General features: G+C 40.7%; 1 protein-coding gene across 2 annotated transcripts in view; it reads left to right on the top strand.

Annotated features, from left to right (window-relative positions):
* Positions 1 to 735: 735 nt before the first annotated feature.
* The window catches only part of DEPDC1B (DEP domain containing 1B), an 86,654-nt gene continuing 60,330 nt past the window's right edge, over positions 736 to 27,059 (top strand). The window contains exons 1-3 of one of the 2 annotated variants that reach the window (XM_045494054.1): positions 767 to 871; positions 1,632 to 1,772; positions 8,319 to 8,584. In XM_045494054.1, the coding sequence (XP_045350010.1) occupies positions 8,352 to 8,584 (233 nt within the window). In that variant the 5' untranslated portion in view covers positions 767 to 871; positions 1,632 to 1,772; positions 8,319 to 8,351. Of the gene's footprint in view, positions 872 to 1,631; positions 1,773 to 8,318; positions 8,585 to 27,059 lie in introns of both variants that reach the window. The other variant, XM_045494044.1, reaches the window with a different exon arrangement.

Here is a 27,059-nt window from a genome sequence, read left to right as displayed (position 1 = left end):
GAGTCCCACGCTTACCTGACTGAGCCATCCCCGCGCCTCCCCTCCCCCCCTTTTCTCTCATTTTATTTATTTTAGAGAGAGAGAGCCAGCGGGGGAGAGGGGCAGAGGGAGAGAGAAAGAAAATCTTAAGCAGGCTCCACGCTCAGCACAAGCCTGATGCGGGGCTCAATTCCACCATCCTGGGATCAGTACCTGAGCTGAAACCAAGAGTTGGATCCTTAACCTATTGAGCCACGCAGTCATCCCTGTTTCCAGCTCTTTACTGCTTCTAGGGGCTGTCGACACTCTTTGGGGCCAAGTGACCTTATCCAGTGTTTCAGTGTCCCTCCACTTGTAGATGCCGTCCACTCGCTTCATCTCACTGCCCACTTCTCCCAATCCTACTAGTAGCACCTGCAGGCTCACTGTACATATGGAATGCTGACTCGGATTTGTTCACAGTCCACGATTTCCATCACCGAATTGTACACTCTTTATTGACCCTCTACCAAAGAAAGCGTATGTATGCCGTTGTCTGAGGTCGGTCAGGTTCGCCCCAGTGCTAAACAGAGACACCCCGCACGGTCAGTGCACATCCTGGCGTGCGCCGGGTGGGATAAGGGAAGACAGCCGACTGGATCCCCAGTCTGTCTGAGCTCACAGGAGACGCCAACGCAGCCACCAGTCGCCTACGGGGCCCCGCCCCCGCCCCTCAGTTCCCGTCACGTGTCTCCGTGTCGCCCAATCAGCGTCTGTAGCGCTTAGGCTCGCGATTCAAACTGCTGCGCCGCCAGCCTGCAGGGATCCGCGCAGGGGCGGCCGGCGCCGCCACTGCTTACCAGCTATGGAGCACCGCATCGTGGGGCCCGGCCCGTACCGGGCCACCAAGCTGGTGAGTGACCATGCCGGGGCTGGGCGCAGCCGCCGGCCGCGTACTGGTCAATCCTCCCCTCTACAGGGCTGGCGGGGCCCGGGTTTGGAGGCGGGACATATTTCGGCCGGTGCGGACGGGCCCCACCGGAAAACCGGCCGTTTTCCGGACGGTGCGCTAGGAAAGGCTTACCGGGTCTGGAGCTCAGCACGTCGTTGGGGTGCGTGCAGCTTCGTCCCCAGACGTCGGCCTGGTTCTCGGCAGTAAGTGACGCCTTCCGATATAAAGCATCCAAAACACTAGGGTGACCCTACCCCCCACCCCCTTTGTCCTCTGGAATCGAACGCCTGCTGCCGGGAGAGGAAGGACGCACCTAGTCCGTAACCTCACGGACACCCACCCTTTCTAACACTCACCCTTTGCCGCAGTCCAGGCAGGGCGTGTCTCCGTCTTGAGTGTCTCGTGTGGTGACACTTGCGGTTCTTTCTAACGGTGCCCCCGGGATGGTGGTGGGTCTTAGCCGCTTTTCTGGCTCCCAGCGTTTCTGGTTCTGGCAGCACCGACCTAAATCAGCGGTTGACCCGAATGGATGTGAAAGGGACTTTGTAGCCCCTGATGGTCCCGGGTGCTGTCTTTTCTTCTGGGAGAAGAACTTTGGTGTTCAGGGCTCTTAGGTGTAGTTGATTTCTTTGTGACCTGGAGCAAGTAATTTTAGTGCTTTGCGTTTCAGAGGATTACTGTAATGGAGTAAGTGGTGACAATTTGTCAATGTCACTGGCAGGTTTTTAGAAGCTTTGTATGAAAGCCTGCTGATAATTTGGCAGGAAGGACATCGCTCCTTGGTCTGTTACCACTTCTGGCCACGTCTAACTTGGGAATTCCTTTCATTGTTCTCTGCCACCTAACGGATATCCAGGAAAAGGTAGGAACAGCAGGGGAGGAATTATTGCACTCATCCTTGCAAACAATCTGTTTGTTACAGGCATTCATAATGATTCATTCATTAAAAAAAATTCAGCAAATATAAATTTAGAATTTCCATTGGGCTAGCCTCTTAAAGGTGTGGATGGTGCTGACAGAGAACAAATAAGGGTTTAAAAAAATCGTGTTTTCATATCTGCTTCCACTTCACAATTGCTTCTACCATTTGAAACCATCTGGGGTCGGGGCTATTAGTAGGTCCCTCTTTAGGAATGAGATATAGATTGTGCTTCATCAGGAACTTTGAAAAAGTTTACTGTCCTTTGTGGAGGGAAAAGACACATCCCTCTCTCCCCAGTTTATTCACAGTAGTTAGCAAGGGAAACAGAGAGGCTCAGGATCTTGGAGTAACTAGTTTTCATCCTTCCTGCTTCAGACTAAAACAAGTTACATCAGAATTGGAACTGTTTTTAATCTCATTCACTGAATTGTATGAATCACTACTTTTCTTGGATGCAGAGTACCTATGTAACAAGACACCGCTTCATTCTGAGTCACATTAAAATATTATCAGAGGAATTTATAAAGGAATGTGTTCTTTGTCCTCCAGAGGCTGTCATCCCCCAAGGAGTGATATACAGGTCAAGTTTAGCCAAGCCTGATCAAGTTAAGCAGAAAATTATGTGAATCATTAATGAAAGCACCTCAATTTTACCAGAATTTCCCAGGTAGTTAGTTCATTTGTCAGCTTTATTCTGTTTGAGATCCTTGATCCTAAACTGAGATTTTGAAAGCCCAAAAAACATTAGCAAAATTTTTTTAAAAAGTGAGACTTTCTGATTTATCAGTAATCTCAGTCATCGTTACAGGTGCTTTCTCCCTCATTATAAAATGTATGTTTCCCCAAGCATAATTCACTTGTGTCTTACACCTCTTACCAGGTAAATCATGAAGTTTGTGACCAGTCCTCTCTTTACTTATTTATCCCAGCTCCCCTTTCCATCTCCCTCTCCCCACTTATCATTTTCCCCTTCTCCCAGCATCACCCTCAACCCAATCTTCAGGAAAAGCTTGGGAAAACCTGTTGGCATTCCAAGAGCAGACCATTACTTCCTCCTTTCATGCCTTGCTGTACCATGTACAGCTTCATTTTCTAAAGCATCAAAGTCTTATCTGAAAATAGTGTTTTATGGATTCGGTGAATTTTTTATGCCAAAAATCAGATGACAGATTCTAAGTCATTACATGATGAATGTGGAAGTTGATTAGCAACTTACTCATCTTCTTTGAAATAGCTTTCACTTTTGTAACCCGCATACAAATACAATTTACCCTTAAACAGTATGGGTTAGGAGTGCCCACCCATGTGCATTTGAAAATTGGGGGTGTTTGCTGGCTCAGTCACAAGCATCTGACTTTGGCTTAGGTCATGATCTCATGGTTCCTGAGTTCGAACCTTACAATGGACTCTGCTGTCAGCACAGAACCCATTTCAAATTCTCTGCTCCCTCTCTCCCCTGCACCCCCAAAATAAAATAAACATTTAAAAAAAAGAAAATCTGTGTATAACTTTTGACTCGCCTAAAACTTAAGTACTAACAGCTTACTATTCACCAGAAGTCTTACCAATAACATAAATAGTCAATAAACACATACAATAAAACCTTGGTTTGCGAGCATAATTTGTTCCGGAAACCTGCTTGTAATCCAAAGCACTTTATATCAAAGCGAATTGCCCCATAAGAAATAATGGAAATTCAGATGATTTATTCCACAACCCAAAAATATTCATATGAAAATGATGACAATCCTGTAATATAATACAAAATAATAAAGAAAATACAAAATATAAAGAAAAATAAACAAATGAACATGCACTTACCTTTGAAAACCTTCGTGGCTGGTGTGAGGGGGACGAGAGAGGAGGGTTATGGTGTAGGATGACTTTCACTGTCATTAATGGAATCACTGCTATCTATTGGCTCAATGGAATTTTTTTCTGCATAGGGGCCATTGTATACACTCACATCGATGTTGACTACAGTCCAGTATTAATAAGCTCTTGTCATATGCTGTATTTAATGAGACTGGCGATAAGGCAGCAGAGGATAGGGTCTGTATCTGCAGGCAGCCTGACCTAGAATGAAGCAAAGCATTCCTAAGCTTACTCTTGTATAGAAAAGCAAAGAACCGTCCATAGGTGCTTTGAAGTGACAAAAAATACACTGGTGCCAGTTGTGGGCACCTTCCAGCGTTCTAAAAAATCATTGATTTCTGCTAATCACCGTGGCCTGAGACCGAGTGTCTGAGCATGGGAGATGATCACCCACAATCCCACAGAGAGAGAGAGAGAGAGAGAGAGAGAGAGAGAAGAACCATTGGGTCAGTTGTGATCATATGATGTTTGGCGTCACGTGCAACTCATATTGCAAGACACCTCTCGTTTAAATTTATTAGAAATGTTTGCTTATCTTGTGGAACACTTGCAGAGCAAGTTACTTGTAATCCGGGTTTTACTGTATTGTGTATGTTTATGTATTATATACTGCATTCTTAGAATGAGCTAGAGAAAAAAGTTACTAGGAAAGTCATAAGGAAGAGAAGATACGTTTACAGTACTGTACTGTATTTATAGACCAAAATGTGTATAAGTGGACCCACGTATTTCAAACCTGTTGTTTAAGGGGCAACCATAGTTGATCATTTTAATAGAAATAATGAGGAGAAAGAAAATAGCTTTTTAAAAACTCCTCTATTATCTATGGATTCTTTCTTTGAACTTAATTCTGAGTTATTTATAGCATTTGAAGCAACTGTTAAACTTTAAAACACAGCTGTCATTGAATCTGAGAACTAGAATGGATGTGAATGATTGTCTAGTCCAGTCCCGCCATTCTGTTGAGACCTAAAGGGGTGAACTGACTCGATTAGGCCTGTCTTGTTAGTACGCGGCACGTACAACTAGATCTAGAGTTTGGTTGTCTCTGCTCCCAGGTGCTATGTCATTGTAGCACCATTATCACAATATTTTTGGTACTAAGAAGGAAGGAAATAGAATAAATATCCTGGAGAAAAGAACGGGAAGCACATTTCAACACTCAGTGCTGTATTTTGTAGTTTGGCTCATGATGTGAAGCAAAAACAATTGTTTGATTCCTTATTTCAGATCCCTAGTTTAAGGGATAAATAAGTAAAACAAAAAAAGTCTTTTAATCACAAAGAAATCTGTTTTATCCCCTTTGCTATAAAGATTATCTCTTCAAATGTAATATGTTGTAGAACAAAATCACATTCTGAAGCTCTGCCTTGTTCTTTGTTGATGTAGGTTATTTTCCTTCTAAGTGTGACTGAGAATTGTAACTTGTTTTACGCAGAACTTAATTCTTTGTTTTACAGAGTAACGAAATAGCAACATTATTAGTTTTGGAAATAAGTGGGAACAGAAATCATGGTTCTCACTAGGTTTTAGAATTCTAAAGCGTTTCATGGATTAAGTAAATATAATCCATAATGATAAATGCCATTAAAAAGCAACATAAATTAAAAGTTCTTTTTATAATTTATGTTTGATAAATATGTCTTATTAGCAAATTTTAGTGCATAATGAAAACCAGCTGTCCACAGAGTCAGTAAAAATGTTATCATAATGAATTGTTTTTTTCTCTGTGGAAAATGCTTTGAATGAAAAGCTCATACAGAATAGTAAAAGTATGTTCAAAAAAATTTTTTTGGAATAAAAAAGACTGTAGGTGACCTTGACCTACCAGAAATTTAAACTTAGTATTAATTGATTGTAATCACAATTAATTAATTGTAATTAATTAATTGTAATTTCCTGTGGTATAGTATAGCACAGGAAAACACAAGTAGCACAGTGGGATAAAAAAGAGTTCAGATCTTGATTCAGAACAGAATCAAGAAAGATACTATGTAAGGTAATTTACTATTTCAGTTCATTGAAAAAAGGGTATTCTTCCTCCTCCCATAAAAAATTCCAGTTGTAGATTCAAACAGTAAAAAAAAAAAAAAAATCACTCTAAAATATTAGAAGACTTTGATGAATACTTTTAATACATCAGGATGGGAAAATGTCCAACTTCCTTCCCCTAAAGGGGAAAACCCTGAAGCTATAAAGAAAAAGAAGATATATTTGTTTCATTAAAATATCATCATCAACAATAAAACCTTCATGTAGCTAGAGACTAGATAAACAAATTGATAAGCCAGGAGAAAACATTCCTAATATATTTAAAAAAAGATTCATATTCCATATTTTTTAATTCAATACACCTTTATTAAATACATGTACACTGCCTTTAGTTGTGGGGATACGGAACTGAGCAAAATAGACTAACTTTCCTGACTTCTTTGCGCTTTGACTTAAATGCTAGATGTAAACATTTAAAAAAAATTAAGAGACTACCCAATAGAAAAATGTCAAGTCTCAGATGAGTAAATGAAAATTACTAAAGATGAAGAGAGCAACATGCAAACAAAATTTAAGCGATACCATTTCTTGAACGCAGATTGGCAGAAACAGTAACATCTAGATGATAGTAACATCTAGTGATGGACAAAGGTAAGGTAGGATGTGCATACGCTGCTGGTATCACTCTAAATTGTTACATCTGATTTAAATATGCTGATCCTCTCTAGAAATCCATTCTAACAAAAGTAAATAAAAACATTGGTCCTTTAGGTTTTTAAAATAAGAATATTTTGAAACAACAAATACTCATTATTTGAGTACTCATTGAAACAACAACTCATTGAAACAACAACTTATTCATAAGAATGGGCTGGATCTACAGGTATTCATATGGAAAGACATCCATGCTATGTTCAGTGCAAAAACAAGTTGGGTAATGTGTGCAATAGGATTGATCGTATTTCTTTAAAAAGGAAGCAAACAACAGCAGTAATAATAACACACATATATAAAAAAGGAAATATCTATATATATGTGCATATGTTTGATAGGTATGTGGGATTGGAGAGAGACTGGGCAGGCTCTATTGTATACACTTGTGCATTTAATTTGTTACAGTGTATATTATTACTTACCTAATTAAAATAAATAGAGGAACTGCTTACCAGCTTGAGTCAATTAATAGGCATGTTTACTTCTGTTTTGAAATATTGGATCCCAGGAACCCATGTCTCCATTACATTTATTAAGTAATGTATAAAGTACGATGTATTAAGTTTAACTGATAATGATTATGATAATTCAGTCAACCTAAAATAAATGCAAATCTTTTTTATTAACTCTTCCCACTCCCAGTATGCTTGATCAGGACTAACTTGAAGGCTAGGTGTCAGCAGAGAATAAACAACAGCAATGGTTAAAAATATGTGGATATTATTTAAAAGTATGTTTATATTTATAGATATAGGTGCTATAATGAAATGACCACTTAATGAGGAAACCACAGAACAGATTTCAGATTATATTCTGAGACTAACTGCCTGAGGGAGATGTGCCATTTTGCACATCTTCCTTGGGTCTTGGTTTTGCCCCAATTTCTTTCTAGCCCTAGAATAGTTTGAGCCCCAAATTTGTTGTAAGAGATTACCCTGGGGGTGCCTGGGTGGCTCATTCCAACTCTTGATTTCAGCTCAGGTCATGATTCCAGGGTTATGGGATCAGGCCCCTTGTCGGGCTCCGCCCTGAGTGTGGAGTCTGCTTAAGATTCTTAAGATACTCTCTGGCTCCCTCTACCCCTCTCCCCCACTCATCCTCTCTGTCTTTCTAAAAAAACAAACAAACAAAAAACCCAACTATAATTATTAGAAAAAGATTTTCTGATTTCAATGGGAAAGGAGGTGAAAAGTAAAAATTCACTTTGTGCAGTGACACAGAAAGAGAAGAGTGGGAGAAGGGACAGTGGTTAGGAGAGTAAGACCGTGAGGTTTTAATACTTTTAGGAGTACTGTCAGGAAGCCTAGAGTCCTAAAAAGAAATTGGTATAATTATGTAGGAAGGATACCTTATGTGAACATTTCATTTAATTTAGGGAAGGCGGATGAAGGGGTGGATGTCTAGATTTTTTTTAAGAGGGAAATATTTTGCAGGAGTTTTAAACATGTTTTGACATCAGGACTATATCTTGTACATCTACCTTTTCTTCTCTCCATTTGATGCTTTTCATGTAATAAATGATACATATTTGCTTAATGATGTAAAATCATATTAGAGCTCCAAGAAGTGAATTAGGCATATTGGGCTCTGGTTTATCAATTTTTTTGATCATATGTTTGTCATTAATGTAAAAATCCATTAAATTCACATAATGGGACAACTTTCTGGTCTTATCTCCAGTAAATACCTATTGAATGAATAAAATACAGTTTTTTAAAATATAAAATACCATTTTAAAAGTTATTTTTCTTTCAAGTGTGAAGGTTGTAAATAAAAAAAAGTCGAGGCTGTCATTAAGACAGTTTTCTAAGTGGAAAACTGCCTTCATCATCTTAAATATTTGGGATGTAATAACTTGAACAAAACCAGTTGATTGCTACATGCTTTTCTCCCTTTTTTCCCCAGTGGAATGAAACAGTTGAGCTTTTTCGCGCTAGGATGCCCTTACGGAAACATCGCTGTCGTTTTAAAAGTTACGAACGCTGCTTCACGGCGGCTGAAGCCGTGGATTGGCTGCATGAGCTGTTGAGGTGCAGTCAGAACTTTGGCCCCGAGGTGACCCGCAAGCAAACAGTCCAGCTGCTGAAAAAATTCCTTAAGAATCATGTTATTGAAGACATCAAGGGAAAATGGGGTCAGGAAGATTTTGAAGACAATCGTCACTTGTACAGGTAACGGTGACAAGTAAACCTTAAGGGGGAGGACGGGCAGCTCTGGTCAGTCTCTTGAAACTGCCTCATGTGAAAGAATCTCTCTTGTCCACTGGAGTGATGCTCGTCCTTGTGATTTGTTGAGTGTGTTGTCACAATAAAGCCTGTTGCCGTGTTCTTAGGTCTGTAGAGTGCCCCCTGGCCGTGTTTTGTTGTAGTGAGTTTTCAGAAAGGACATCTTTTCTTGCCTTTTGCACATTTGGGAGGGTGATCACAGTGGCTCAGTGCTTCTAGAGAATAGGAAAGGGTGAAATAGCTCTGGGCTGGGCCTCTCTGGCAGTGAGAATGTATTTATTCAGGGGGTTAGCGGCAGAGTGGGTCTGATCTTTAGGCAGATCTCAGAGCCTGTATGAAGCGTTGTACTAGAATTCCCTGATGTATGTCTGCTTTCCGCCAAATGTTTTTGCTCATGTTTTAGTGCTATTTTGTGATTGGTCACTTACCACCCGATCGCCCAAGGGAAAAATGCATGTCTCTCACTCAGACTTTCCTTCTCACTACATGCTAGGTTGTTTTACTGCTGGAGGCGGAGGGGACCTACCTAAGTAAGCTTTAGGGACTGGGAGAGTATTAGAGGAATGAAGCTACACATGTCCTGAAAAGAGTAAGTATTGAGTTACTGACAGGCCTACCAAAGGGGTGAGAACCTGAAAGGGATTAAAAGAAGAAATGGAGAATATGGATCCTTAACATTTGTTTTCTTTTACTCCAAAAGAAAATTGGGCATGCTCTTACAACACATTTAGTAAGGGAGTTTGGGGTTCCTGGGACCCATGACTTTGAGCAGAGAAAACCTGTTTATTTCCTCCCTGAACCATTTGTTTGGCTCTTTTGTGGACTAGCTGCTGAGGAAGCTCACAGAGCAGTGTGAGGGTTGCCACCAGCCCCAAGGCTAAGACCAGACACTGCTGCACATTTAGCATTAACTTCTTTATGGAGTTTCATCGGCAATCTCCAGCTTCTAGATAGCAAGACTGTCATGGGACATTTAGTTGTCTCTCCATTTGGCAGTTATTTCTGGCTTGCTCATCCAACTTTTAATTAGGATCTTGGGTGATTTGAGCTTATTCTGAGACCATAGTGCTTGTTAGCATCAGGCAGTGGAAACTCCAGCCCTGGTTCTGCATGCCATACTTCCCTGGGGATTTGTAAGTGATTATTTCTCTTGGGAAACTGTAATTGCTTGTACCCCATCACAACTTAGTTAGAACACTTCCAAAAGATTCTCTGGATGAGTAACTTGCAATCTGTTCTCTTGTGACCACCTTACGTTGGGTAACATCCCTTGCATCTCAGGAGGCTTTCAGGGTCCTCAGAAGAGTGAAATGGGAGAATGCTCTAGGAGACGGCCACCCCGCCCTGGCAGAGCATGCTTCACATCAGGATGAAGATTTAATCAGGTGTCCCACTTTAAAACATCGAGTGCACAGCCAGAGTACATTTGTCCTTTAAATAGCGACTTTCTCTTCACTTTCTCTAATACTTGTGAATCATAAAGGGAGCACTATTTTCTTCTGTTGTTTACCACCTGAAAACTCATAGCTTTCCATTTGCCCCAGTGGAAGTATTCTGAGTTAACCACTGGTGTTTGCCAATTTCTCAGATTACTGTCAGATGAAATCTATTCAGATAAGTAAAGCATTTGTTAAGGAGCATGTGCCCTGAATTGAGAGTGAGCTAATGAGGGAGGCGGCAGCTGTTGCCCGCGTGCAGCTTCCAGGACCGGAGCTCTGATCCTCGCAGCTCTGTGCCAGGGCTCCAGAGAAGAGTGGGACGGGGGCTGCCCTGCCTGCTCTGCTTGCACCTGCTTTCCTAGCAGAGTACATCCTGCTGCCGGATTATAATGGAAGCAGATGAGGGAGATGAGGATCTAGAGGCAGGTTAGATTTGAAAGTAGATGGTGGGGCGCCTGGGTGGCGCAGTCGGTTAAGCGTCCGACTTCAGCCAGGTCACGATCTCGCGGTCCGTGAGTTCGAGCCCCGCGTCGGGCTCTGGGCTGATGGCTCAGAGCCTGGAGCCTGTTTCCGATTCTGTGTCTCCCTCTCTCTCAGCCCCTCCCCCGTTCATGCTCTGTCTCTCTCTGTCCCAAAAATAAATAAACGTTGAAAAAAAAAAAATTAAAAAAAAAAAAAAAAGAAAGTAGATGGAGAGTCAGTAAGGTGGAGAAATTCCAGAACATGCTTCTAAATATCAAGCCTTCCTAGGTAGTATCAAGGAGGCTGGAACAGATAGCCGAGGAGTCTTGCTGGCAAGGAAGGAGCTAAGGTACTCACACACTGATTATGTGCTGACTTGTCATGTTATTGTTATTTAATTCAGCATCTGTCGATGTAGCATATTATCCTGATTTTAAAGATTAGGAAGTTATTAAGGCCAAAGTTACTAACTTCTGCAGAGTCACTCAGCTGGTAGTAAGAGTCAGGATTTGAATTGAGGTGTCTGTGTCTGAAGCCTGTGTTCTTACGATAGGCTATATTGCCTCCATTTCCACAACGTGAGATTGACTTAGGTTATTAGATAGTGATTGGATGAGTAAACACACAGTAATAAACAAGATGCATTTGGTGTACCCAACATGCGTTTATGTATTTACAGAATTCCAGTAATGTTTTAAGTACCAGGTAATACAGTTAATGATCCTCTGTCTTCAGGAAATTGTCAAAGGATGACTGGGTGGCTCCGTTGGTTTAGCGTCTGACTTCAGCTTAGTTATGATCTCATGGTTCATGAGTTTGAGCCCAAGATTGGGTTCTCTGCTGTCAGCGGGGAGTCTGCTTTGGATCCTCTCACTCCCTCTCTCTCTGCCCCTTCTCTGCTCACGTGCTCTCTGTCCCTGAAAAATAAGCATTAAAAGAAAGAAAAGAGGTTGTCAAATAAAGGAAGTGAGGTAAACATCATCAACCTAAGCACTTACAAATATAGCAGGAGGTGGGTGGTTTCTTGGGTTTGTGAATTACAGAAAGCTACATGAAATACCAAAGGCTTTTACAGCATTTTTTTGAAGACAGAAAACACACACACACACACACACACACACACACACACGCATGCACACACAGTATATGTGGGAGAATTTTGTAACAGAAAGTTAAGCTTTTATTTTGGAATGTACCAAATTTTATTTCTAGTTCTTAAAGACTGTGTGTCATATTTCTTCTGTGACTACAGTTACAGTTGTTAACCATGATTTTTTTTTTCCCCCAGAATCAAAGATGTAAGTATAGAAAATAGAAGGAAGTAGTGAATTTTAGCGTGCAAGAAAGGAAAGCAAGATCCCAATATCTGAATGTCCATCATTGTCAGAGATGTTGCAGAGAACTGCCCAGAGCTAGTTACCGAACCACATCCTTCTTGTTAATAATGCTGTTGTCTGGAAAGAATTCTGAATTTGCTGCTACTAAAGACCATTTTAGATTTCACTAAAGGGTCTATGTAGTTGAGCCAGATGCTTTCGTGTGTGTCTGACAAAGTTTCCTGGTCCTATACCTCTAATGAGGAGAGGCTTTGATATATATTTGTATGAAAAATTTCAGTTTATGAAGCAATTTCCCTTCCATGATCTCCTTTGATCTTCATGGCAACCCTGGGAGCTGGACAGGGTGGTTAGTTCATCCAAAGAGAATCAAGGATGTTTCTCTTTGAAATATCTAAACCAAACACCAGGAGTGTTCTAGTTAAGGAAAGTTCATGCTGATCATCAAATGTGTCCGTTTATTTATGTGAACAGTCAGTTATATAGGAGTATTTAAGACTAATGTAATGGGTCATATAAAAATTCAAGTCGATATTATGATAATTGCTTGTTTTGAATGATTTAATGAGAAAAGTATTTGTCCTACTGTAGATTTTTAGGAGGATGAGGCTCCTGGTCTGGTGAGATACCTGGCCCTTGACCTGTTCTCATTACTGATGCTAGCTCTGGTGGATCGTGTAAGTGGGAAGGTGTTTGGTGTTCACAGATAGGAATTTGCTTGGCTCAGCTTTAGTGGTTGAGATCTGATGTGTAGGGAACCACTTCCTCTGTTTTCCCACCTCTCCCTGTCCCCTTTTTCTCTTCCTTTGTTTCTACCTCTTTACGTGTGTCTCTCTCATGTTCCTACTTCTTTCTCTTTGTTTCCTGTATTCTTTCTGTTCCCTTTCTTTCATATTTGCTTTTTTTCCTGTCCTATTTCCAAAATACTGATTTTAATTTGAAACTAGAATTTGTTAGGTAGATATTGCCAGCTCTATTGAATAATGTTACTTCCACATTCTTAATTTACAAAAGCAAGACTCATGCTGCCCAGTTTTAAGACTTATTACATAAAGCTACAGTAATGGAGACTGTGGTGTTGGTGAAGGAATGGATGCTTAGATTGCTGGCACAGAATTGGTGGTCCAGAATCACACACAAACTTGGCCCCTTGGTTTTTGACAGAAGCGTAAAAGCAGTTTAAAGGAAAAAAGAGTTGTCTTTTCAGCAAATGATGTTAGAACAATTAGATATATATCTTCTATATTAAAAAAATGAACCTCAAATGTAAACTGTGTACTTTATGCAAAAGTTAATTAAAAGTGAATCATAGATTTAAATGTAAAACTAGGAAAAATTTAGAGAAACCAGAGAAGCTCTTTATGCCTTGGGGTTAGGTAAACAGTTCTTAGACATGACACCAAAAGCATGATTCATAAAAGAAAAAAAAAAACATGATAATTTGGACTTCATCAAAATTAAAAACCTTTGCTCTGTGAAAGACACTATTAAGAGGCTGAGGAGACAAGGTACAGATGGGGAGAGACTTTGCAAGCCATATATATGACAATGGACTGGTATCAAGAATATATAAAGAACTTAAAAAACTCAACAGTAAGAAGACAAACAACCAAATTAAAAAAAGAACAGAACACTTAAATGGACATTTCACCAAAGATAACTCAAGAGCTACTGATGCCTAAAATGATTTTTATGATTAGTATTAGGGAGATGCAAATTAAACCTGGATAAGATACTACTACATATTTATGGGAATGGTTAAAATAAAAATACTGACAATATCAAGTGCTAGAGAGGATGCAGAGCAGTTGGAAATCTGCTCTACTGGTGGTAGGAAGCTTGGATTGGTTATCACCGTGGAGAGAAGTTTGGCATTTTCTTTTAGAGTTGAACCTCTATGTACTGTATAACTCAGTATTCCCATGCTTGGGCATTTCCCCTAGAAAAATGAAAACTTATTTTCACACAAAAACTTGTACATGAATATTGATAGCAGCTCTATAGTAATTGCCAGGAGCTGAAAACAAACCAGATGTTCTTCAGTGGGTGAGTGGATAAACATTTTATATCTATAAAATGGAATGCCACTGTGTGTGTTGGGGGGAGATGTGACTGTAAAATCAGAGGAGTGAGTTCTTGGGAAAAATGGAACTGTTCTGTTTCCTGATTGTGGTGGTTGTACAAATGTATACATGTATTAAAATTGATAGAATTGTGGACCAAAAAAAAAACACATCAATTTTACTGTATGCTAATAACATTTTTTTTAATGCTGGAGATTTGAAGATCTCCGTTTGTACCTCTGGAGAAAGAAATTTGAATTGTTTAGGTCCGTGGCTCTTTAGTCACATCCTGTGGCCCTGGGAAAATGTTTTCATTATCCGTTTGAAGGAACACTTTTCAAGGGAACACTTTTACGGACCTCACCTTCAAGTTAATGGACTATGGCTCCCTCTAGTGGGCATCCTGTATTCTATAGTAAGCTCCAAATGTGTGTGTGATTCTGTTTTTCTTTTGTTTTTATTCTTTTCATCAAATCCTGGGTCGTTGTCCTGTCATAATTGGAGGGGCCAACATGGGAGAGAAGTAGGGGGTCCATACTTCCTGTGTCTCTCAAACAAAAAGTGCAGAAGCCAAAGGACTTTGAACATCAGAGCCTGGGAGGAAAAGAGACTGAATCTACCAGGAAGAAAATGGGAAAGCTGGTAAAAAGGGCTACTCCAAGGAACAAATCAAAGCACACCTGGTGGAGGGTCCAAAATATCACTATGAGTACGGTAATAAGATAACCAAAGTCACAATAACAGAAAGCAAGTAACAGTCTGAGAAAAAACACCTCCTGAAGGGCCAGGCCCTGGACAGTGTATGACCCTCCTTTAATACAGCAGTGCTCACAGGTGCAGAGCACACAACAAGTTTTTAAAATGCATAAGGGACAGAAAACTAGCCAAAGTGACGAAACGGAAGAATACCCCTCAAAAGAAATTCCAGGAAGTAGCCACAGCTAATGAATTGCTTAAAACTGATTTAAGCAATATAACTGAACAAGAATTTAGAATAATCGTCATAAAATTAATTGCTGGGCTTGAAAAAAGCATAGAGTACAGCAGAGAATCTATTGCTACAGAGATCAAGGGACTAAAAAATAATCATAATGAATTAAAAAATGCTGTAAATGAGGTGCAAGATAAAATGGAGGTGGCCACAGTGCAGATTGAAAAGGCAGAGGTGAGAATAGGTGAATTAGAAGATAAAATTATGGGAAAAGAGGAAGTTGAGAAAAAGAGATTTAAAAAAAAATCCAGGAGTACGAGGGGGAGAATTAGAGAACTAAGTGATGCAATCAAATGGAACAATATCCGTATAATAAGAATTCCAGAAGATGAAGAGAGAGAAAGGGGCTGAAGGTGTACTTGAACAAATCATAGCTGAGAACTTCCCTAATCTGGGGAAGGAAAAAGGCGTTGAAATCCAAGAGGCCCAGAGAACTCCCTTCAGACGTAACTTGAATTGATCTTCTGCACGACATATCATAGTGAAAGTGGCAAAATACAAGGATAAAGAGAGAATTCTGAAAGCAGTCAGGGAAAAATGGGCCTTAACATACAAAGGTAGACACATAAGGGTAGTAGCAGACCTATGTACTGAAACTTGGCAGGCCAGAAAGGAATGGCAGGAAATCTTCAATGTGATGAACAGAAAAAATATGCAGCCAAGAGTCCTTTACCCAGCATGTCTGTCATTCAGAGTAGAAGGAGAGATAAAGGTTTTCCCAAACAAACAAAAACTGAAGGAATTCATCACCCCTAAACCAGCCCTACAGGAGGTCCTAAGGGGGACTCAGTGAGTGAAATGTTGCAAGGACCACAAAGTAGCAGAGACATCACTACAAGCATGAAACCTACAGACATCACAATGACTCTAAACCTGTATCTTTCAATAATAACACTGAATGTAAATGGACTAAATGCTCCAACCAAAAGACATAGGGTATCAGAATGGATAAAAAAAAAAACAAGACCCATCTATTTGCTGTCTACAAGAGACTAATTTTAGACCTGAGGATACCTTCAGATTGAAAGTGAGGGGATGGAGAACTATCTATCATGGTACTGGAAGTCAAAAGAAAGCTGGAGTAGCCATAGTTATACCAGACAAACTGACTTTAAATTAAAGGCTGTAACAAGAGATGAAGAAGGGCATTATATAATAATTACAGGGTCTACCCATCAGGAAGAGCTAACAATTATAAATGTCTATGCACTGAATTCAGAAGCCCCCAAATATATAAAACAATCACAAACATAAGCAACCTTATTGATAAGAATGTGATCATTGCAGGGGACTTTAATACCCCACTTACAACAGTGGGTAGATCATCTAGACCCAGGATCAATAAAGAAACAAGGGCCCTGAATGATACACTGGATCAGATGGACTTGACATATATTGAGAACTCTGCATCCTAACGCAACAGAATATACTTTCTTCTCGAGTGCACATGGAACATGGAAAAATATTCATGGTCATGGATTGGAAGTATAAATATTGTTAAAATGTCAATACTACCCAATCTACACATTCAGTGCAATCCCAATCAAAATTGCACCAGCATTCTTCTCGAAGCTAGAACAAGCAATCCTACAATTTGTATGGAACCACAAAAGACCCCGAATAGCCAAAGTAATATTGAAGAAGATGACCAAAGTGGGAGGCATCACAATCCCAGACTTTAGCCTCTACTACAAAGCTATAATCATCAAGACAGTATGGTATTGGCACATAAACAGACACATAGACCAATGGAATAGAATAGAGACTCCAGAATTGGACCCACAAATGTATGGCCAACTAATCTTTGACAAAGCAGGAAAGAATATCCAATGGAAAAAAGACAGTCTCTTTAACAAATGGTGCTGGGAGAACTGGACAGCAACATGCAGAAAGTTGAAACTAGACCACTTTCTTACACCATTCACAAAAACAAACTCAACATGGATGAAGGACCTGACTGTGAGACAGGAAACCATCAAAACCCTAGAGGCAAAAGCAGGAAAAAACTCTCTGACCTCAGTTGCAGCAATTTCTTGACACATCTCTAAAGGCAAGGGAATTAAAAGCAAAAATGAACTATTGGGACCTCATGAAGATAAAAAGCTTCTGCACTGCAAAGGAAACAGTCAAGAAAACTAAAAGGCAACCAATGGAATGGGAAAAGGTATTTGCAAATGATGTATTGGATAAAAGGCTAGTATCCAAAATCTATAAAGAACTCACCAAACTCCGAAAAACACCCGAAAAACAAATAAGCCAGTGAAGAAATGGGCAGAAAACATGAATAGACACTTCTTTAAAGAAGACATCCAGATGGCCAACAGGCACATGAAAAGATGCTCAACGTCACTCCTCATCAGGAAAATACAAATCTAAACCACACTGAGATACCATCTCACTCTGGTCAGAGTGGCTAAAATGAACAAATCAGGAGACTATAGATGCTGGCAAGGATGTGGAGAAATGGGAACCCTCTTGCACTGTTGGTGGGGATGCAAACTGGTGCAGCCGCTCTGGAAAACAGTGTGGAGATTCCTCAAAAAATTAAAAATAGATCTACCCTATGACCCAGCAATAGCACTGCTACGAATTTACCCAAGGGACACAGGAGTGCTGATGCATAGGGGCACTTGTACCCCAATGTTGATAGCAGCACTTTCAACAATAGCCAAATTATGGAAAGAGCTAAATGTCCATCAACTGATGAATGGATAAAGAAGTTGTGGTTTATATATACAATGGAATACTACTTGGCAATGAGAAAGAAGGAAATCTGGCCATTTGTAGCAACATGGATGGAACTGGAGAGTATTATGCTAAGTGAAATAAGTCAGGCAGAGAAACACAGATACCATATATTTTCACTCTTATGTGGATCCTGAGAAACTTAAGACCATGGGAGAGGGGAAGGGGAAGAAAGAAAGTTATAGAGGGGGAAGGAGACAAACCATAAGAGACTCTTAAATACTGAGAACAAACCGAGGGTTGATGGGGGGTGGGGGAGAGGGGAAAGTGGGTGATGGGCATTGAGGAGGGCACCTGTTGGGGATGAGCACTGGGTGTTTATGGAAACCAATTTGACAATAAATTTTATATATATAAATAAAAAGAATGAACAGAAAAATAAATAAAGTGACGTGATAACCTAGATCTTTAAGGACTTTTAAAATTCTAAATGTTTATGATTCCAAATATTCAGTAGTTTTCTCACGTGTTTGTCATTCTAATGCAATATAACATGATTCATTTCCTCCCTAACTTGGCATTCTCTGGAGAGATAGAGTATACATATATGAAAAAGGTAAGTAGCAGAAACAGGGTGTTATTTAATTAATTAACCGAAATGAACCAGAACAAGTAATAAATTAGAGGTGTTACACTGATAGCCCTTGGATTGACACATCCGTTTTGTCTCACTGGCATAGTGTTTTTAGTGATTCAAATGTTTTCATCTCGTTTTTTTTTTTTTTTTCCCAATTTTGGGTATTTTGGGAAGATAATACTTTAGTTCAAAATTTACAAAGTATAATAGAGTATTTGCAATGAAAAAATCTCCATTCCACCTCTCTCCTCCAGCTACCCAGTTCCTTTCCCCAGAGGCTCCTAATAATTCTGAACTTTGACACAGTGTCTTAAGAAATTGTGAACCTGAAAGTCTTTAGTTGGGGCAAACCCACTGCACTTGTTATTCTTGCCACCATTCCCTTCCATTATACCGCACTGTATCATGGTGATGTTGTCTGCCTGGCCACTGCAGGATTTGTGTTTGTGACCCACTTGCTGTGGGAGTGTTTTGAGATCTCATGGAGCAGGAGGTGGAGGACTTCAACCTGGGTCCCAAGAATGTGGTGGGATCTGGTTAATGAGAAGAGAGAGGGTATTTCAGGAGACAAGGATAGCAAGACTGAGGCTATTGTTCAGAAATGTCTAAGTGGGCTTTCCTAGGAGAGGAGAGAGGAGAATGGCCTGACTGGAGAAGTTTAAGGTCAGGAAGTCATAGGGATAAATTTGGTGCAGTTTCTTAAATATGTGGTTGTGGAGCAGACTTTAACTTTTAAAATTTATTTTTAATCAAAGTATAGTTGACATATAGTATTATGTTAGTTTCAGGTGTATGACGTAGTGATGAACAGTTATATACATTACAAAGTGCTTACCACGATTACTATAGTTATTCTCCGTCACCATACAGAGTTATTACAATATTATTGATTATATTTCTTCTGTACTTTTTATTCATGACTTATTTACTTTGTAACTAGAATTTTGTACCTCTTAATCTCTTTTGCCTGTTTTACCAATTTCTCTCCCCTCTCCCCTCCAGCAAACACCAGTTTGTTCTTTGTCTTTATGAGTCTGTTTTTGTTGTTGTTATTGTTCATTTGTTTTGTTTTTAGATTCCATGTGTAAGTGAAATCATATGGTATTTGTCTTTCTTGGTCTGATTTATTTCACTTAGCATAACACTCCTTGGGTCCACCTATGTTGTTGTGAATGACAAGATTTCATTCTTTTTTATAGCTGGAAATCCTTCCTTCCTTCCTTCCTTCCTTCCTTCCTTCCTTCCTTCCTTCCTTCCTTCCTTCCTTTCTCTCTCTCTCTCTCTTTCATCTTCTTTATCCATTTGTCAGTTGATGGACACTTGGGCTCCTTCCATATCTTGGCCATCGTAAATACTTCTGCAATAAACATAGAGGTGCATATATCTTTTTAAATTAGTGTTTTTGTTTTCTTCAGGTGAATACCCTAATATGGAATTACTGGGTCATATGGTATTTCTTTTTAATTTTTTGAGATACCTTCATGTGGATTTCCACAGTGGCTGCACCAGCTTACATTTCCACCAACACTGCACAAGGGCTCCCTTTTCTCCACATCTTTCCAACCCTTGCTGTTTCTTTTTGATTCTAGCCATTCTGACTGGTGTGAGGTGGTATCTCACGGTTTTGATTTACATTTCTCTGGTGATTAGTGATGTTGAGCATCTTTCCATGTGTCTTTTGGACACTGGTTATGTCTTTGGGAAAATGTCTCTTCAAGTCCTTTGCCCATTTTTAGTTGGATTATTTGGGTTTTTTGCTATTGAGTTGTAGTTCTTTATATATTTTGGGTACTAACCCCCAATCAGATGCATCATTTGCAAATATCTGCCCCTACTTAGTGGGTGGCCTGTTTGTTCTGTTGATGGTTTCCTTTGTTGTGCAAAAGCTTTTCAGTTTGATGTAGTCTCAAAAGTTTATTTATTTATTTTTGTTTCCCTTGCCTGAGGAGGCATAAATATGTTGCTAAGGGCAATATCTAGAAAATTACTGCCTATGTTTTCTTTTGGGATTTTTATGGTTTCATGTCTCACATTGAGGACTTTAATCCATTTTGAGTTTGTTTTTGTGTATGGTGTAAGAAAGTGGTTCACTTTCGTTCTTTTCACATGTAGCTGTCCAGTTTTCTCAGCACTGTTAATTGAAAAGACCACCTTTTTCCCCGTTGTATGTTCTTGCCTCCTCTGTTGTCTATTAGTTGACCCTATAGGCTTGGGTTTATTCCTGGGCTGTCTGTCCTCTTCTTTTCATCTACGTGTCTATTTTCATGCTAGTACCATACTGTTTTGATTACTATAACTTTGCAGTATAGTTTGAAATCTGGGTTTGTGATATTTCCAGCTTTGTTCTTCTTTCTCTAGATTGCTTTGACTCTTCAGAGTGTTTTGTGGTTCCATACAAAATTTAGGATTGTTGTTCTATCTAGTCCTGTGAAAATTATCATTGGAATTTTAATAGAGATTGCATTAAACCTGTAGATTGCTTTGGATAGTATCAACCTTTAAAAAATTTTTATTTTAGGGGCGCCTGAGTTGGTCAGTCGGTTAAGCGTCTGACTTCAGCTCAGGTCATGATCTCACAGTTCATGAGTTCGGGCCCCACATCAGGCTCTGTGCTGACAGCTCAGGGCCTGGAGCCTACTTCTGATTCTGTGTCTCCCTCCCCTCAGCTCCTCCCCTGCTCACACTCTGTCTCTCTCTCAAAAATAAAGATTAAAAAAAAAATTAAAAAAAAATTTTTTAAGTTTATTTATTTATTTTCAGAGAAACAGAGACAGCTTGAGTAGGGAAGGGGCAGAGAGAAAGAGAGAATTCCAAGCAGGCTCCCCATGGCCAGTGCAGAGCCTGATGTGTGGTGCTCGAACTCATGAAACCATAAGATCATGACCTGAGCTGAAACTGAGAGTCGGACGCTTAACTGACTGAGCCACCCAGGTACCTCTCAACATTTTAACCATATTACCTTCCAATCCATGAGCATGATGTATCTTTTCATTTGTTTCTGTTGTCTTCAATTTCTTTCATCAGTTTCTTAGAGTTTTTAGAGTGCGTCTTTTACCCACCTTGGTTAAATTTGTTTCTAGGTATTTTATTCTTTTTGGTTTTTGGCTGTTTTGAGGTTTATTTGTAATATCCTAAATATATAGCAGTCTGTATTAAGTCTATGGTCACTTAAGTTTGAGCACATTCTAAAAACCGACATTTATATGCTCCCACCTGTGTATTTTTTTCATTTCAGAATTGCCTTATACTTATTGGCCTTTTCTACTTAAAGAAATTCCTTTAACATTTCTTGTAAGGCTGCTTTAATGGTGATAAACTCCTTTAACTTTTGTTTTTCTAGGAAATTCTTTATCTCTCCTTCAATTTTGAATGATAACCTTATTGGGCTGAGTAACTTGGTTATAGGTGTTTTCCTTTCAGCTCTTTGAATTTATTATGCCACTCCTGTGTGGCCTACACAGTTTCTGCTGAAAAATGAATTGACAGCCTTAGGGAGTTTCTGTTGTTTATAACCACAGCTGACCCTTGAACAACACAGGGTTTGACTGCATGGGTCTACTTATACGTGGATGTTTTTCAGTACAGTATTATAAATGTATTTTTTCTTTATGATTTTCTCAATAACATTTTCTTTTCTCTAGCTTACTTTATTGTAGGAATATAGTATATGACATATAATACACAAAATATATGTTAATTGACTATTTATGTTTATCGGCAAGGCTCTGGTCACTGGTAGGCTATTCGTAGTTAAGTTTTGGGAGAGTCAAAGTTAGACTTGGGTTTGGGGTACATGAGGGCAGTGAGTGGGGTGTCATTGCTCCTAACCCCCACATTGTTTAAGGGCTTCATTGTTATTTTTCTGTTGCTCCTGTTAGGATTCTCTTTTTATTTTTAATTTTGGGCATTTTAATTATTAGGTGTCTTATTGGGACCTGGATGGACATTTCTTTCCCCAGGTTAGGGAACTTTTCTTCAAATAAGTTTCTGTGACTTTCTGTCTGTCTTCTTCTGGGACCCTTATAATGTGAATGTTAGTAGGCTTGTTGTACCAGAGGTCCCTTAATGTGATGTGGTCCCAGAGGTTAACCTATTATCATCAGTTTTTAAAATTCTGTTTTCTTTTTGCTCTTCAGCTTGGGTGTTCTATCTTACCCCATGTTCCAGAATGCTGATTCGTTCATCTGCATCCTTTAATCTGCTCTTAATTCCCTCCAGTGTGTTTTTTTATTTCAGTTATTGCGTTCTTCAGCTCTGGTGGTTCTTTTTTATATTTTATCACTTTGTTGAAGTTCTCACTAAGTTCAACCACTCTTCTCTCCAGTCTGGTGAACATCTTTATGAGCATTACTTTGAACTCTTTATCAGGTAGATTGCTTATCACTGTTGTATTTAGTTCTTTTTCAGAGGATTTGTTAATTCGTTTGGAGTATATTCTTCTGTCTCCTCATATACACTTTGTGTATATGTTTCTGTGAATGAGGTGGTTTGGGCTGGCTGTGTGCAGCCAGAGCTGGAGTGAGGTGGAGGACCCTGCAGAGGGGACATGCTGGTGGGATGGCTGGAGCTAGAGGAGGCATGGGCCAGGAGGTTTCCCAGAGTGGACCATGCGGTAGCCCTTGTTGGGCTGGGTGGAGCTGGGACAGGTGTGGGTGGGGTGGCCACCTTGGCAGCATGGCTGGAGCTGGTGTGGGCCAGGGACCCTGCGCTTGCTGAGGCAGCAGGCTGGCTAGAGTGCCTTGGCCCTGCCCCCCTCTGTGCTGTCAAGATAGGGGAGGAACAAAAACAGGACCCTCACTGGCATCTCCAACCTTAGAGAGAGTTTCAGCAGTTCCCGCACTGTTCCGTGGGTGCTCTAGGGTTAGTAAATGGGATTCCTCCACTCAAAGTCTAGTTGCCCTTGAAACTGCTATTTTTTGCTGTGCCCCAGGTTGTGCAAATCTGCTGAGGGGCCTTCTGTTGCTATCCCTTCCTTCTGCAGTTTATAGTGTGTGTGGGGGGGTGGTGTTCTCATCATCACCTTGTCTCTGTCTCTCCTGCCCATTCTCTGTGTGGTCCCTCTATCCTTGGGTGTGCAGAAGCTGTTCACGGACCCTCAGTTCTTTAGGAGCAATTGCTGTACATGTAGGTGTAGATTCCATTTGTCTCTGGGATGAGGTGAGTTCGGGGTCTTCCCATGCTGCCATCTTGGATCTCTCCCTTCACCCCTTTGCATTTAGAACCTTTACTGATGTTTAACATTTTCTTTTATTGAGGTCTGGGGTCTAGCTCTTACCTTTGTCAAGGCACCTGTCAATCTGTAAGTCCTTGCAGTTCTTCAAATACATCTGCGGTTAGTGAACATCTAAATCTTTAGGATTTGTTCCTGTATAAAGTCTCTGGGAGCTTAGACCCTTTGGAGCTGGATGAATATCTCAGAGTCTTTGTACCCACTCCTCCCATAAAAGTCAAGAATGAATGTCCAGGTTTCCATGTCATAGTTGTGGGGATACTGATAAAAAACATATACTGGACATTTCACCTTTTTTGCTGCCAAACATTTTAAGCTCCTTTTCTGTTTTGTGAGATTCCCTGTTTTTGTGAGCCTTGGAGGGAGGCAGAGCCCTGTCTTCCTTGTAGAAGCCGAGGTAGGTGAGATTCTCCGTCTTTCAGCAGTTAGGGTTCAGGGACCTGTCCTGCCCTTGGAGGTTGATACACTCCTACCTATGACTTTGAATGTCAAGTGAGAGATGTGAAGGGGAAGGGACAGCATAGAATTTCTTGTGACAGCAGTGGTGGCCTGCAGGAGCAAGGGCAGAGCACATAGAGGCAAAGGCATGCAGAGGCCATGGTGTCAGCCGTCGCTCTCACACTAGACTGTCCCTTGTGGTTCCTGCTCTGTGTGCTGCTGTGGCTTCCTTTCTCCCTAGCACTTTTTTTCCCCCTTTCTGATGCTAGTTCTCCAGCTCTCCCTCCTATTGATTTTGTAACCTACTTGGATATTTTCAATTTTTTTGTGTCTGGTTAAATTAGTCAGAATTGGTTTTTGCAACCAACAACTCAAACTTATATGACAGGCAGTGCCTGTTGAAGGAGCAAAACTGGGGAATTGTTTTGGGCAGAGGAAACAGTGCCATGATTATGGTGTGTATATAGACTGCCCAAAAGGTAAGCAGCAGTGCAGTCTGTCCCAAGCTGTGGGGATGGATTCCACCTGAGGACCCTGGAAGTCCCTGAGGTGCAGGAGCAGAATCCGCTAAAAATAAGCCGTAAGCTGATCTTTGCCCTGAGGCAGACAGTTCTATACCAGGCTCAGCTCATCTTGAGGTTACATTATCGCTGCCCTCTTTGGATGTAAAATGTGCCAGGGAAAGTAGGTGTGTTAAACAGAGTATTGAATAGACTGTCTTGACTCATGAAAAGCATCTACTGGTTACTGATAAACTTTTGTGGCATCCTTTTTTTTAAGGCTTTTTTGGTGATTACCTCAGGTTAATTTCGAACCTATGTTTTATCTTTCTACCCTGGCCATTCATGTGTGGTCATATTCCTGTGTTTCATGTTTTGTGTCATGTTTCTTTTTCCCTTCACTTTGTATTTGTTTCACCCACTTGGTCTTTAATTCTTTTTTCCTTTAATCCTTACCCAAGTTTCTTTCCTATGAATTCATGATGCCTAGTGATTATAATTAATAGAGAATGGAGTTTCATCAGTAGAGAATCCAGAAAAATCAGTGAACATAATCCACTGAACGCTCCCCTTAGAGGAAGAGAAAGGTATTTTGGCCAGAGAAGGTAGATTGAACAGTTCTTTTTTTTTTAAACTTTTAAAAAATGTTTGTTTATTTTTGAGAGAGAGAGAGATAGAGAGCGAGCAGGGGAGGGAGAGGGGGAGGGAGAGAGAAAGGGAGACAGAATTGCAAGCAGGCTTCATGCCATCAGCACAGAGCCCGATGTGGGGCTTGAACCCATGAACCGTGAGATCATGACCGGAGCTGAAATGAAGAGTTGGATGCTTAGCCAACTGAGCCACCCAGGCGCCCCAGGAGTAGTTCTTAAATACTCTGACCTCAAAACAAAATGATCCCATGGGGATCCATCAGTTTTTCTCAGTTAACCCCAGGCCAGAAGTTTCTGAGAAGAGTGGGAACTTGCCTTGAGGTGCAGGCTGTAAGAGTGGACTTGTGAGGGCTGTGGAAGGGTGGAGAAGGCCACTCTCTGAATTTGATAAGCCTGCAAACTAGCAGTGGGAGAGGCCTGACAGGTGTTTTATGGGAGTGTCAGAAAGCATAGTCTGTTTTCACCGTTTTTGTTTTTTAATGTTTATTTATTTTGAGAGTTCATGTGCGAGCTGCTGAGCAAGCAGGCTCTTCACTGTCAGTACAGAGCCTGACATGGGGTTTGAACCATGAACTGTGAGGTCAAGACCTGAGCTGGAGTCAGATGCTCAACCGACTGAGCCACCCAGGTGCCCCTGTTTCAGTGTTTTTATGCAACTGGTGTCCAGTCAGCATTTCACCACTTGCAAAATACTTCTGGGTTCTTTTTGGTGTTGGTCCTTGTTTGTTACGGTCCTTGTTAGTTAGATCCTCAAGTGTGCTGCTTGTTGCTGTCCTCTTTTTCCTTCCCTTTCTCTTCTCAGGCATCTAGGAGTACCTACTTTATGCCAGGCACAGTGCTAAACACTTTGGATGCATGACCCATGCTTCAAAGAGTTCCATTTTAGTTAGGAAGACAGATAAATCTGAATTCATTATCACAGATGCCATGATTAGGGTGTGTTATAGGAGGACTGAGGAATCAACTCTGCTTGTGTACGTCAGAGAATATTTTGCCCAGAAGTGATGCTTGGGTTCAGTCTTGATGAGTCCGTGGGTGTTTGCCAGGCAAGGGAGAGGGTCAATCAGGGTGGAGGGAATTGCTTATAAAAGTGGTCATCACAAGTGAGCTTGAAGGATATAAGAACGTGGAGGGTGTTATTAGGAAGGGTGTGGTGGAAGATAAGGCTGTGAAAGAATTTGCTGTTATCTGTGTCCTCCACACCTAACACAATGCCTAGTATTCATTGAGAAAGAAGTTCAAAGGTTAATAAGGTCCCTTTAAACTGAGAAGCTAAGCAATAATCACTCCACCTGTTCCTGAGTCAGAGTGGCTCAGTCTTTTCCCACATCAGGTGAGCTGCAGTTAAGTATAATTGTGAAGTCAGTAATGGAAGGACTGTAACAAACACACTGGAGTGAGACAGGCCTGAGTCTGTTAGTTCAAGTCTCTGAGAAGAGAAGGAGATGACACGATGGGGCTAGATGTGAAAGGAAATTAACGCTAGTATTTGGGGCCTGTCTGGAATGGTTGAAGGGGGAAGGGAGCAAGGGGCTGGGACTCTGATGCAGGTCTGATCTCTGGGAAAGCAGAGGGGAAAGAATTGGGCAGGAAGGACCTAAGATGATAGGGTGCAGTTCTGAGAAAGTCTTGGCTGGGTTGATGGGGAGTCCTTGGACAATAGTTGCTTTCTAGAGGAGTCCTATGTCTTCTGGTGGAATTGGCCCAGCTCCAATACCCACTGTGTACTCACTGATGTGCTGGAAGCATCGTGGCAAAGCCTGAAAGGCACAGCGGTTAGAGCCTGGGGACTGTCTTGGAGGCTGTTGGCCTCTTGAAGGGAGGTAGGGACCGTGCACCTCCATGGCTGGCATAGTCAATCACTTGTGCTGCACACATCTGCTTCTCTTTGCGTGGGCATGGGACTTTCCTCCTGAGACGACCTGCAGGAGATGGAAATTACTGAGAAGAATATATCCCTTGTTGACACAGCTGGTCTTAGGGCTACAG

Source organism: Leopardus geoffroyi, chromosome A1 (genome assembly GCF_018350155.1).
Source record: "Leopardus geoffroyi isolate Oge1 chromosome A1, O.geoffroyi_Oge1_pat1.0, whole genome shotgun sequence".
In the NCBI taxonomy this organism is placed as follows: Eukaryota; Metazoa; Chordata; class Mammalia; order Carnivora; family Felidae; genus Leopardus; species Leopardus geoffroyi.
This window is presented reverse-complemented; position numbering and strand designations above follow the sequence as displayed.